Genomic DNA, 15,403 nt, shown 5'->3' with positions numbered 1-15,403 from the left:
ACCTTGACCTTGAGCCGGCATGACCGACTCATGGGTTTTGCACATCGTCTTGATGAGGTGATCATTTGACCCAAGTTTTATAAAATTCCTTCAAGGGGTTTAAGAGATATAGAGCGGACACAAAATGGAAGGCTCAAACTTTTGACCTTGAGTTGTGACCTTGACCTTGAGCCGGCATGGCTGACTCATGGGTTATGCACATCGTCTTGATGAGGTGATCATTTGTCCCAAGTTTTATAAAATTCCTTCAAGGGGTTTAGGAGATATAGAGCGGACACAAAATGGCAGGCTCAAACCTTTGACCTTGAGTTGTGACCTTGAACTTGAACCGACAAGGCTGACTCATGGGTTCTGCACATCGTCTTGATGAGGTGATCATTTGACCCAAGTTTTATAAAATTCCTTCAAGGGGTTTAGGAGATATAGAGCGGACACAAAATGGAAGGCTCAAACTTTTGACCTTGAGTTGTGACCTTGACCTTGAGCCGGCATGGCTGACTCATGGGTTCTGCACATCGTCTTGAAGAGGTGATCATTTGACCCAAGTTTTATAAAATTCCTTCAAGGGGTTTAGGAGATATAGAGCGGACACAAAATGGCAGGCTCAAACCTTTGACCTTGAGTTGTGACCTTGACCTTGAACCGACAAGGCTGACTCATGGGTTCTGCACATCGTCTTGATGAGGTGATCATTTGACCCACGTTTCATGAAAATCCTTCAAGGGGTTTAGGAGATATTGACCGGACACGATTTTGTTACGGACGGAAGCACGGACGGAAGGACGGACGCAGACCATTCCTATAATCTCTCCGCCACGGCGGGGGATTAAAAAAAATGATTCGCGGTAATACGGTAATTTAAGCGCTTTAAAATGACTGAATGAATGAATGAATGCAAAAATAAAATATATTTATTGGCGGTTTGATGTATTAATTAATTAACTGATCAATAGATAGAAGAATTACTTGACTAGTTAATTGGTTGTTTGACAAATTTAGGTGTGTTCTCATGGTAATTTTATTACTTTCTTTTCGTCATTTCGCTATAGCTTCTTCGTAACAGAACACGTGCAAAACATTTTTGTACAACATGTACGAACTAAATTCTACCTGTTTTTAAGAGTATCATGTACGGTAAAATCTTGATTAAGTACAAGTTATTTTAAATGGTATCTTTGCAAAGATAGATTGATAAAAAATGAATGTACTACATATTCTATATCCTTTCAAAATTAACATTCAGTTGCATTCAGTAGTGTACCATTTAACCGTTCATAATTCTTGAACTTAATTAAATGTATGTAATGCTATTCATAAAGTTTGCATCGTTAAAGTAAAAAAGACTTTTCAGGTAGGTTTAACACGCTAATAATCAATATCCCTATACGTTAACACTTTACTGCAAAATTGGTGTCATTTTAGCAGAAGCCGCGACTCCCACCCATGCAGTAAAATGCATTCAAGATGGTGTAAAGAATTAACAGTTTCGCAGCAAACGATACATTGTTCCCAAATTTATGTTATGACGTTCTTTTCGAAAAAATTGCTTTTTATGACCTCTTAAGAAACCACTGAAATGGTTCAGAAATCCCCGATATATATTATTGTAGCGCTAGTCCAATTTACGCTGCGGGATATTTTGTTTGATAAAATCTTGTCATTTTTGTAGTAAATTTTTAGAGTGTAAGCGTCACTTTCATTCAGTTTTTTTTAATAAAATTTATTTATTTTACCTAAAAAATTATTTTTAAAAATAATTATATTTTAAAATCTTTGACGTTTTTTAAAAAGGCTTTTTTTGTGACTGTTGAAATACTTACATACACGTAACATTAGGTAAATAAGCCTTTTAAATGATCCCAATATTGTAACGAATTAAATAAAACGAAAAAATCCAAATTTTTTCGGGGCTGTAAAAACTTTCCCTTAAAAACCCTTTCTTCTATTCCCATCTTACTGCAAATGTTTTCCATGTCAATTTATTTTTTATTTATTCTGCTTTTGTTTTCAAGGAAATTTTAACATTACCATAATCATGGAGGATGACCAACAGTTGAAATCTTTTTTGACTCTCATAATCAAATTTTCCCCCCCGTTCCGAAAAAAATGTTTTTTGGTTGAAAGATTTTTCATATCTTTAATGGTTTCCCTGTTTCTGTAGCTGCAATATACAAATGCAAATTATTAAAAGTCCTTTTGTTTTCCCATGCCTTTTTTTTGCAAAGAAAAGTAAAACTAATCTGAAGCTTACAAAAAAAACGTCGTGGCAGAAAAAAATTTTTTTTAAACTATAACATATGAATTTTTTACGAAAGGCGTAATACTCTCTTGATGTCTAGTTGACCGGAACTGTTAACTGGATGTCGAGTAAATCAACACAGCTTTTAGGGTTTAAAAAGAAAAAACCCTCTGAATATTTTAAATTTCAAAAAAAATTGTTGCAAGACCCTTTAAAAACCAGCAACATAATAGCAAACTCGGTTTGCGTTCCTTTATTTGTTTGTGACAAAGTGAGTACTGATATTTTTCACCCACTCTATTATTTACAAAAAAATATCTGTAAAAAGATGCTTTGAAAATAATAAAATGCAACACTGCAATATAATAACTGACTCGATTGAGTCTGTTTATGAGAGGTAATGAAATGTGCAGCAACCATCACCCCCCCCTAGCACCGGCGGAAAAACTGAATATTCTGCAAACATATATCTTCCTAAGTTGTTGATTTAAAAAAATCGCATAAATTATACTTCTTATACCCACATTTCAAAATTTTGTAACATCAAAGTTTCTTTTTTATGTCGAAACAAAATCTGTGTTTAATCCTTCAAAATTTATAAGCATATCTCGAACTCATGGCAACTCTAGTACTGAAATTGTTCACTCACTCTAGACATTTTATTCGGCGCATTAAGAGAGTGTCTATCGACATAACAATTGATAAAATAATCACAAAATTTGAGATAGAAAGATTAAATGTCTGGTTTTCTTTCGTATAACGCATTGTCACTGTCAATGATGATGGATCTCCAAGAACGTCTGACTATGCCTGGCTATTCCTTTTTCATTCTGAATGGCAAAAAAAAAATCACTATAGGTGTCATGCGATCGGTTTGATCGCTTCTATTCTTAAAACATTCGCATCATTCAGCCATAACAGAAAATGCTTTGTCACAACAATTAGAGATCGAATCCGGAGAAAATCTTGAATTATTTTAATTTTTCAAACTTTCAAAGAAAATAAATATCTGTGTTCGCATGGCTAGCTCAGTATGTTTACAAAGGACAAGACTATAAAGTATGAGGTCTTTAGTTCGATCTCGAGGCAAGGCTACTGTTTTACATACTATCCTTATAAATTGTCTATGATTATTTGTATGTATGTCTTACTTAATGTTCGAGGCAAATATGCTTATTATATAAGCACCGATTTCATATCTTTAGTCATGTATTCTGTTTTCTTTGTGTAATTTACAGGATTTGCCAGGGAAAGACACCGTAGCGCGCAGTAATTTACCGGAACTGTTTTGTGCATATGGTTTCTACAGCAGACGAGCAAATGTTTTGATTGCAACAGCAGATTTGAACTCACGGAATTACCAGATACCTGCGATTAATTAATTCCTCCGGGTAACTGTAAACCATACTTTTTTCGTGACTCGTTTCTGTTCTTGATCTGTTTTATATGAGCGAAAGGTGTTTTACTCAGGTAAACATTTGGCCGTTATGCTGGCAGAAGAATTGCTCTCATAAATTCTTGAAAGTTTACCAAAGTGTGTTTGCAGAACATCATGCTATACATATCTATAGTTCTTATGATGATTCTGCGCAGATTATATAATCAAAATAAAACCTTACAAAAAGAAGACTATCAGAAAATAGCGTTCAACAGGAATGATGTTAAAGATAAACAACTTGTTATAAATATCAACTATTTTTAATGAATATACCGTCTCCAGGTGCGGAAAAAATGAATCTCTCTTAACTGAAACTACGATGTACAACAAAATGACAAACTTTAAATTTTATGTAATTTCCTTACCAACTCTGAAATGTTCCGTCTGTCCGTACGAAAGATGTAAATTCCATATTGCAGTTATTAAAATATAAATCCTAAATATAAAATCCATGTTTTTCTAGTAGTCCCACACTGTTTAGTTAGCTTAAGAGTGAAGGAACAGTTTAGAGAAAATTATTTCTCTTTCCAGTCAGTGATATCTATATTTCCTGTGATACTCCAAGTGCACGCGCGTGTATTCTCATCATGCTGTGATTATTTTCGTTTTTTTCGAATATGTACAATGTCTTGATTAAGGTTGTAAGAGAATCAAAGTCACAGCTGTTTGATATAATCTGGAAATTTCAATATCAAAGACCAATGCAAACTTAATAATCCGCTTGTACCACACACATTTAACGTTATTGAACAATTACACTTTGACAGTAATATAAGTAGATCGACGTTATTTTTCGCCGTGAAATGAAGTAATGGGATAATTCCGTCTTAACAAAACTACTATATAGACAAACTATTTCACATGTCAGAAAGTCCAGTCGTAATATTTATAGCACAAGGTCGCACACATTTGTCTTGCTCTAAACTATTTGTTTATATAAGTAGCTGAATTTTGAACGCCGGCTTAATTCAAGTACATGAACGAGATTAAAACTGGCAGTAATTTATCTTGTACTTATGGTAAGAACGATCTCCAATGCCCTTGCTTACAGTTCCAAGAGAATGATATTCTTAGACACGATGCTAGTGGCTTGTTGTGTAACGCCAGCACGATTTACACGTTCATGGTACGGAATATTGCTTAATGAAAAGAGTATTTTGTCTCAAATATATAATACAAACAGCATTGATTCAAAGTATATCTCCCCCGCAAATAAAGTGTTAGGAAATACAAATGAAGCTCATTCTTGATATTTTTTTACGCAGGGTATACTTATCTCGATCCACATCATTTTATATCTCTGAAAAAAAAATAAAATAGCCAGGAAGCTGTCCCCGTGGTACTTCACGTGCTTCTATGAAAATGATTCATGTGTTTTTAGAACCGGCAAGTTATTACTACATTCAACAATTATAATTCATACACAAAATGTTAAATTCCTAATAATTCAAATATCGTAATAAAAGGAATGTGTGTTTCTTTTCATTATGAAACTTGTAGTTTTTGCGTTACGTACACTCTTCATGCAGACGTTTTTATTATTTTCTGTCATGTTATTACAGATTAAGAAATGACGTTGCAAACACATCTTTCTCATGAAAACCAACTTGATGATTTACTGACATTAAAGAATTAGATCTCATGCGAGTCTCTATTCTCACTGACTTGTAATAAAAGACTCAGTTGCATTTAAGCTATTCACCAACAGTTTGGGTGAAGGTTTTCCAAGACGTTAATTTCTATCAAGTTTTGCACTTGCCATTTCTATTTCACATTTCCTAGACTTTTGAGAAAGAAATATTTTCGCCTGTAATGTGTGATCGAGTCTTCTTAACCACTCAGAGATGGAGGCCTTTTGGTCTTAACAAATCCATTAAATATACCTTACTCAGAGAAATAGTACTTTTTAAAATAAACACTAAGCCATGTCTATATGTAGAGTGCACATTACAATACCATTTAACGCGGATAAGGCAACTTATTTTCATTGTTTGTGTCAGTGGAATTCTGAGTTCAATCGTTATAGAAATCTCTTCTTAGAAGCAGACAATCAAGTCGACATGCCACTTTTCATGTACCAGCGGTAACTATTTTGAAAACGTTTTATACAAAAACTATTTTGCTTCATTATTCTGGAAGATGTGTTTATATGCTTTTACCTGTATGCTAACTGTATGTCATTGTATTTTGCGTGTTCTCTTTCTAAAATACAGGACGGAAGATCGATTTTATATTACAAATGATAATGAGATCCTTTATCAATGATTATTCGTGTAATTGCGTTTACCTGTCCATCGAACTTACTTTATACATTGACTGTTAACGTATTAATTTTGATATCCGTATGTTAGCTTAAGGCAAAGACTTGCAGTCAAATCTAGGAAACATTGGAAACCAGGTACTGGGAATGTGAATGCCAGACAAAATGTCCAACAAAATTGCTAAAACAATAATAACAATAACAATAATAATGATAATGATAATAATAAGATTTTTTAAGGAGGATGTACAGTTGGAATTTCAGTTGGACATAGACCAACGTTCTCTGTGGTCTTCTATCTTAATAATAATAATGATAATAATAATAGTCATAATTTAAGACTCAATGTTTATATTAAACATAGTATTAAGTTGTACGGACGTATGGAAAGACCATGAACAAATTACAATTTTTGATGTAACAAATCCATACACCAGGTATTTCTGGAAACTATTAACTATTACTCCGTCCCCTACTCATTCCAAAACACGACAGGCAGCTGCGAAAATATATTCAACCTACCAGAAAGTTTTGAAACAGATATGCTATTGTATTTGTAATGGTATACATCCTCAAAGAAAAGACTTGTGTGGCTATCCATCCCAAGAACAATAAAACGTTTTTATTATGAGAAAATGCATGTCTTATCATGGAAAGGAAAATTAATGGAAGCTACCTGCCGATTTAGAGACACTAAATGAGTCGAACTCTCCAGACTGCAGAATGAGCAAGAAAAGTACTTTTTTCTGACATTAATTTATGTTTTGTTTAGGATAAATCCTGTAGTATTATAAGAGGCAGTTTGATAGATTTTATGGATAGAAATAAATTGTAGGAATGTAATAAAATAATATCGGAACGAGTACGCTTACATTTTTGGCGTCAGTTGAAATAAGACGTGTAAACTGACGAAACCCAGAGTTACTCAGTTAAAGTGACATTATGAGCATCTTACTGCACATAGTGTTTTTTTAATGGTTTATAAAAGTAACTTTCCGTTACTGTGCATTTAAATGTGTTAAATTAACGATAATGCCGCATTAGCATTTGAAGTTGATGCTTTAGAAATAAAGAAATCGGAGTAATAGAATAATAGTTCTTTTCTTCAATCTCCTACGCAGTGATCTCTCTTACCCATATGTAGAGATTTCTGAAGGGAAGCAACTCTTGTGTGCAGTTTAACTTTTCTTAAAAAGACTGCACCAGTCAAAATAAGGAAAGTCGTGTATGGAAGATAATATTTCGAACTGGTAACAGGAAGTGTTTGGTTAAAAGCTATAATTTCCTCCACCCCTTTTTACACACACATCTACTTCGGCACAGATCTACTTCAGCTCGGCGATATATGACCATTTTGTGTCGATTCGCCGTAAAACCCAACTCACTCACTCACTTCGGCTGGATTTTTACTTGAAAAATGCGCATAATTCTGCTTTAATTAAAATATGATTTAATACCCGTTTGTGCTAATTTTACGCTCGATGCCTTACTCACAAAGATAAAGGGACGTAAGTACCATTGGTTCAAAATTCACCCCATTCTCAATTATGGACAGTAGGGCTCAGTTTAAGTAGCCCCTAGGTAAACTCAGATGAATTTAATTTTACTCTTTAAATTCTGTAGAAAATCCTAATCGTGCTGCTTAGGAACACTTTTGCTAATTTCCCAAATAGAAGGAATATTAAATCTTGGAAGTGATTTTTAGATATTCAGTTACACGTTTTGATATTTTGCCTTTTAGAAAGTTTTGGTCGATTGCTGGACTAGGTGATGCAGATATAGACAGGCTGTAACTTTGCTACAGTTTGTCCACCATCAATACACGTAAATAAAAATGAGAAAGATAAACTTAGAGTTTGTTTAGTATGTAAAGGGTCAATGTCGAATTCTTCAAAACAAAACTCAAACGATTCGCTGTAAAAATAGTTATTTAAGAGATTTTAAAATGAATGAATGAATGTATGAAAGAATGCAAACATGTATTTATTGGCATTGATATATTAATTAATTTAATGATCAATAGATAGATGAATAAATTGACTGGTTAATCGGTTGTTGTGTTTTCATGGTAATTTTATTTCTTTCTTTTCGCCAGTTCGTAATAGCACACGTGCAATCAAAATTAACATTTAATTGCAATCAATAGTTTAACGAAAATCATATAAAAATATTAATCTTATCTTCAGTGCGACCTGTAGCATTTAGTTTCAGAAAATAAATTTCTGGTCAAAACCGCAAACACAGGAAGACGAAATCCTACAAGGAATGTTTCCATAGAAAATTGAAAGTGACATGTTGGTAAAATACGGGTTTATTTTCTGAACTATTGTAATGTATTAAGACTATTGGTCAGCAAGCTGCCCACTGCTATGATAAGCCCCGCCTACTGTACTGCCTCTCTGATACCAATATAATTATTATGTTGTTGAATTTTAGAATTAGAATAGATTTAGTAACTATCAAAGTGACTTGTGTCTTTCTAGTCTAATGACTATACAAGATTATATCCTATTAAGAACACACAGAAACATTACATTTTTTGGCGACGAGCATGGAAATTAAAAATAGTGCCATAAAGGATTATAAATATTTATAATACAATTTCTTCAAGAATCAAGACTGATCTATTCTCTCGAGATGGCTACCAGAAGATTGGACTTGCCAACGCCAAAACCATTTAAAGTTTTGGGACAAAACACTAATTTATCAAGCACGTGGGACAACTACATGAAAAGATTTGAATATTATTTATCAGCAAGTGGAATTACAAAGGATGAACAAAAGAAAGCTTTGTTATTACACCTGGGAGGAGAAGAAATACAGGATATTTACGAAACTATGACTTGTGACAGGACAACATATCAAAACACTGTGGATGCTTTAACCCGATACTTCAATCCTAAGAAAAACATTGCGTATGAACGCCATATTTTCAGACAAGCATCACAAGAACAGCACGAAACAATAGACAATTTCATCATCAGATTGAAAAAGTTAGCAGTAACATGTGATTATCCAGACGGATCAGCCAATGATATGATCCGAGATCAAGTTGTTGAAAAGTGCCGATCGACAGAACTTAAGAAAAAATTCTTACGTGAGACAGATCTCAAACTGGATAAAATACAATCAATCTCCCGTGCATTCGAATTGGCGGATTTACACGCGACCAAAATGGAAGAAATTAACACCGGTCACAGGAAAACCGAGAATTCCCAAGCAGCTTCTTACATGCCCGCGCAGGACGAATCAACATACAAAATCAGCAAAGCGCCGTATCATCATTATCAACATCAGCATCAACAGCAACAAAATAAAACACGGAAACAGTACCAACCAAGGGCACGACCAACACAGCAACCTTCTAAATTCAAAACCTGTTACCGGTGTGGAGGTACAGGGCACAGTGGCCACGAGTGTATGAAATCGCGAAATATTGTGTGCCGTAAATGCAAAAAGTTAGGTCATTACGCAAATATGTGTAAATCAAAGAAAGTAGAAGTGCGTTTAGTGGATGATGAATTCTCAGAGGATTACACATTTCAATTAAACACACAAAATAAGTCTCCTCATGTGAACGTAGAAATCGAAGGAATTGAATGTTCATTATTAATCGATTCTGGATCTAGTGTTAATTGTTTGGATCGCGCTACATATGAGAAAATAAGATCAGGTGATACAAAAATTTCAAGTGCTCAGTCAAAAATCTATCCTTATGCGCAATCAAAGCCAATCAAAACGATTGGAGTAGCAGAATTCAATGTGAAAATAGGTGGAAAAGTTGTAAAATTGAAATTCCACATAATTGATCGCGTATGCACACCATTACTTGGATTTAAAAGTGCAGTTGAGCTTGGATTATTAGAATTCAATGTCAATAGTGTTATCGTAGAAGAAAATAGTGTGAAAGAAATAATTTCGGAATATGAAGATAGATTTCAAGGGCTAGGGAAACTGAAAGATTTCCAGCTTAAATTAAATATCAACAAGGATATTAAACCAGTAGCGCAACCTGCCAGACGTATTCCATTCAAAATGCGTGAACAAGTGAAACAACAAATAAAACAACTTCTGGATCAGGACGTCATAGAAAAAGTCGAAGGTGCCACACCATGGACATCACCATTACTTTGCGTGCCAAAACAAAATGGTCAAATTCGTCTTTGCGTAGATATGAGGGTTGCGAATACAGCTATCCAGCGAGAACGTTTCCCACTACCAAACATAGAAGAAACACTGGAAGAACTTAACGGAGCACGATACTACACAAAACTTGACTTAAATATGGGCTATCATCAAATCGAACTGGATGAAGAGTCGAGAGAAATTACAACGTTCGTTACAAACGAGGGACTATATAGATATCGTAGACTCATGTTCGGGATATCGTGCGCACCGGAAATATATCAACGCATTCTTCAGCAGACAATACAAGACATACCGAACTGTAAAAATATATCTGACGACATCCTAATATGGGGCGACACAAAGGCAGCACATGACAAAACATTGCGAGATGTTTTGCAACGTCTTAGAGACAAAACTTTGACTCTAAACAAAGATAAATGTGACTTTTGTAAGACAAGCATTGAATTCATGGGACATACACTGACATCAGAAGGTCTCAAGCCACAACAATCCAAGATCCAGGCTGTTTTGGACACAGAACCACCACAGAATGTGAAAGAAGTGAAATCCTTCTTAGGACTAGTGACATATTGTGCGAAATTTCTGCCAAATTACGCAACTGTATCTGAACCAATCAGAAAATTGACAAGGAAAAACATTAAATTCGAATGGGGACGCGAGCAGATGGAAAGTTTCCAAGAACTTAAGGACTTACTCACAAGTGCTAGTGTCATGGCATATTATAATCCAAACGCAGAAACGACAATCACGGTCGATGGATCACCTGTTGGATTAGGTGCTATACTTGCCCAAAAACAAAGTGATGGACACTTTAGACCTGTGGCATATGCTAGTAGAACATTGAATCAAACAGAAAGACGATATTCTCAGATAGAAATCGAAATGTTAGCATGTGTATGGGGTGTGGACAGGTTTCGAACCTATGTCTATGGACAACCATTCAAACTACTTACAGATCACCGCCCATTGTTGAACATCTATAAACCTACACACAAACCGCCAGCACGTCTAGAACGTCTACTAATGAGGCTACAATGCTACAATTTCACAGTAGAACATCAGCCAGGAATCTCCAATCCAGCCGACATTCTCTCAAGGTCAACATTCAATAAAGAAAATTGTGAAATCTCAAACATTACCGAGAAATACCTAGACTATGTATGTGAAAATTCAGTGCCAAAAGCCATGACCTTAGATCAAATTGATAAAGAATCATCTCAGGACAAATTCACACAGCAATTAATCAAGTGCATAAATCATGACAAATGGCCGAAAGCTGAAGAATTCAAAACATTCTTTAAAATTCGCAGAGAACTGTCTACTCATAACAATATCATATTACGTGGAAATAGGATAGTTATTCCACAAGCTATGAGAGGTCAAGTGTTAAAAATAGCACATGAAAGTCACCAGGGAATTGTAAAGACTAAACAAATGTTGAGAGAGAAAGTGTACTGGCCAGGAATTGACTCAGAAATAGAGGAATTAATTAGGACTTGCGAACAATGCCAGCTAAACTCCTTTCCTCCAAAACAACCAACAATCACACCTACGGAATTACCAGACCGCCCGTGGCAAACTGTAGGGATGGACCTTACAGGACCGTTCCCCGGGGGAGAACATATTCTTGTAGTCATTGACTACTACTCCAGATTTCCAGAAGCAGAAATCATCAAAAATACATCATCAAGAACAATAATAAATAAACTGATGCGTATTTTCGCAACACATGGACTACCGGAAACTATAAAAACTGACAATGCGCCAAATATGGTATCAGCTGAAATCACAGAATTTTTCAGACGAAATGGAATAAAACACCATCGCGTTACACCATACCATCCACAAGCTGCAGGACTTGTGGAAAACTTCAATAAAACTTTAGGAAAAAGCTTAAAAGCTGCAGTTTCAAGTAAGAAAAACTGGAGAATTGAAATTTACAAATTCCTGATGGATTATAGGACGACACCGCACGTAGCAACAGGAGCAGCTCCAGCTACACTGTTATTCAACAGAACAGTCAAAAATAAACTTCCTCACATTGAAAAACATAAAAATGACATAACAGTTAGACAAAGGGACAATAGACAAAAACAAAAAATGAAAAAGTATGCAGATAGGAGATGTAGCAAACAGAATGTAATATACAAGCTAGGACAGAAAGTGCTAGTTCGTAACAGAAAATTCGGAAAACTTTGTCAAAACTGGGAAAACAATAAATACACTGTTGTTGGTCAGAAGGGAAATACTTTGATTTTGAAATCTGTGTACAATGAATTGTTTAGAAGACACATTTCACAAGTCAGACCATTGTATGAGAGGAATAATTACAAATAAACTTGCAGTGAACTTTCTGGTATTTATGTTTCCACAGGTGTCACATGTGCAAAATAAACTGTATCAATATTCTGAGACTGTGTTTAACTTTAACAGCCATTAAGGTATCATTCAAATTGCAGGCATAAACATTAATCTCATTATTTCAGGACAGTTCCGTGAAACTTGTATCTAAATGAAATTTATTGCTTTTGAAATGTTCACAGTATCTGAATTAATGATTGTTTTATAACTTGCCTTAACATTAAGCATGATTTGAAATAATTACCTTGTTTTTATTTCAGCCAGATTCAACTTTCTGTGAACTTGATTAATTGATAACAGACATTTATTTCTTAGGAAAAGGCGGATGTAATGTATTAAGACTATTGGTCAGCAAGCTGCCCACTGCTATGATAAGCCCCGCCTACTGTACTGCCTCTCTGATACCAATATAATTATTATGTTGTTGAATTTTAGAATTAGAATAGATTTAGTAACTATCAAAGTGACTTGTGTCTTTCTAGTCTAATGACTATACAAGATTATATCCTATTAAGAACCCACAGAAACATTACAACTATATTCTGTGTTTTGTTATAATTATTATTTTGACAGATGTGCCAAAACGTCTAAATGAAATGTCATGTTTTCTCTAATATTTTGTGGTAGGAATTAGCGAAGATTTTTCCAAGATCATTCTCGCACATCTGCACTCAAAATATATTCTTTTTGTTTTGTTTCGTGACGTTTTTATTTATTACCTTTGATGGTCAATAAATCGGAATTCCCTTGCTACCTTGAGGAATATAAATTAATTAAAGGTATAGTTGTTTACCCTTTTTAAACGTGGTTTCGTATTTTGACTTACACCTATTTATATCTACCCACCGTCAATATCATTTATGGGGGCGGTATGTGTGTATGTGTGTGTTTGGGTTTAACATCCTTTCAACAATTTTTCAGTCAGATAAACGACGGTGTCTACTTGTAGCAGTGAGAATAATGCCGCAGATACGTGACATGATATCCCACCCAGTGACATTATACTGATACCGGGCTGACCAGTCCTATCACTATCCTCTTAATGCTGAGCGCCAAGCGAGAAGCTATTAGTACCATTTTTACGTCTTTGGTATGACGCGGCCCGAATTACCCCACTCGAGACTTTTTTCGGGGGTAAGGGTTACCCACTCCCTAAGTTATAAGAGTTCTTCCGACACTCACTGAATCTAAATTATATTCCTAATCACATTAAAAAGACATTCATGCGCTACACAAGATAGTTCAATTCATGAACATCGCGGATAAATTATCAACGATAAGGTATTCCAGCCAATGGTTACATCACTGCTTTCCAGCTGGCCATTTAGATAACTTAATGTGAGGTCACGCAGAGTTAATGTAAGATTTGAGGTATATTTGTATTTGTTTCTTATATATAAAATTTAATAGTTTGACATTTGCTTTGTTACAAATAGAATGTTTCAAATAGATCAGAAGTATATTATTAATAGCGCATTTTACAAGTTAGATATTTATAAAGTAAACGTGGTGAATGTCAATATTTCACAGTGACGTTAAGTTTTTGATTTTTGCTTACATACTTTTTGCTATTTTTGTGTTAAGAAACGTAACCATGATTACCAAATAGAAGACAAAGAATTGAGAAACAAAATAGAGTTAGTGGAATCTTCATTTATCCAGCCTTCAACTTAGCATGTCGGACAATATTTCTTCAGGAAAATGAATTATTTCTGAGTTGAGCTAAAGACTATGAGCATGATGCACGAAATAATCCACGTAGAATGATAAACTATAAATCTTGATAGCGAAGAAATACATGTGACAAATATTGTCTACGCTAGGAACGCGTGTCCGGTCCGGTCCGAGCTTGCATTTCCAAAACAGACTGTCACACCCTGACTGGAGTACGTTTAGGTCTCATTGGCCGCTGTACTTACAGTCTCAATTTGGCTACTAAATTCATTCTCATTGGACGAAACTCTCTGGGAATTGCAGAGTGGTAATCAATACCCCTACATTAGAACCAAAACACACTTTAAGAACATGAAAAGGGGCATGTTCGCGGTCTATACTCTACGTGGCATTTATATGCTTCATTGTGTCTGAAAGGGCGGATGGACCGTAATTAAACTTAAATATAGATAGAATACATGTGACAAGTGCTAAGATAAACTCTGTGATCCTATCATCTGATTCGGCAGATTTCTATAAAACAGTTGCACGTGTAATCTCTATACTTTTATCATTCTCCATTTTGATCTTTTAATGCACATCTTGAATGCCAGACAGTACGACACGATGTTAATATTTTACACAAACCTGTGACATTGCAAGAAATGTTAACTTATAGCAATACGTAACTCATTTCTCGGCTTTCTATCTTTTCCTGGTTTCCTTAATATTTGAAATAAAAATTATCTGTAAGACACGTATGCCCTCCCCTTACCCCCATGATGGCCTGTCCCATTAGAGTGCCAAGATCACTATGACCTTGATATTTGACCTAGACCTACTGACCCCAACACAATAGGTGTTATCTGCTGACTAGATGCAGTCATCATATACTAATAATAACAACTTAATTTAAAGAAGGTAACATATTAAAAGATATAACAATATTTTAAAACTTATTAAAAAACAAAGACAAATATCAAACAGGGAATGTCACGTAAAACCTTAAGTTTCAATGTGGCCTTGTTCTTATCAATTCACAAAAAAACAACACCCAAATAAACGGTTTCACAGAAAACAAGAATAAATAGCACTGACAGAGAAAGTAGCATCTTATTAAGATCCTTATATATATTTAATATTTCATTTTGTAGGAAGAAATAGAATTCACACATGGTATTGTTTGGAATGGTATTTCATACTTTAGAACTAGTATAGGCAAAGGATTGATTTTCAAGATACTTTGTGTAATATTTAGGTAATAGCATTATGTGCAACTACTGATCGAAGATCATGACTTTGA

The 15,403-nt window shown here is 34.7% G+C and overlaps 1 protein-coding gene across 6 annotated transcripts in view; it reads right to left on the bottom strand.

Annotated features, from left to right (window-relative positions):
- LOC123552605 (glutamate receptor ionotropic, kainate 2-like) overlaps positions 1–15,403 on the bottom strand; it is a 119,512-nt gene that overhangs the window by 55,812 nt on the left and 48,297 nt on the right. Inside the window, exon 1 of one of the 6 annotated variants that reach the window (XM_053540152.1) lies at positions 4,043–4,202. The exons of the other annotated variants lie outside the window; for them this stretch is intronic. Coding sequence (XP_053396127.1) covers positions 4,043–4,130 — 88 coding nt within the window. The 5' untranslated portion in view covers positions 4,131–4,202. Of the gene's footprint in view, positions 1–4,042; positions 4,203–15,403 lie in introns of those variants that run through there. 6 annotated transcript variants of the gene reach the window in all.

This window comes from Mercenaria mercenaria, chromosome 4, assembly GCF_021730395.1.
Source record: "Mercenaria mercenaria strain notata chromosome 4, MADL_Memer_1, whole genome shotgun sequence".
Taxonomy (NCBI): domain Eukaryota; kingdom Metazoa; phylum Mollusca; class Bivalvia; order Venerida; family Veneridae; genus Mercenaria; species Mercenaria mercenaria.
The sequence above is the reverse complement of the archived record's forward strand: the minus strand, read 5'-3'. Positions and strand labels throughout refer to the sequence as shown.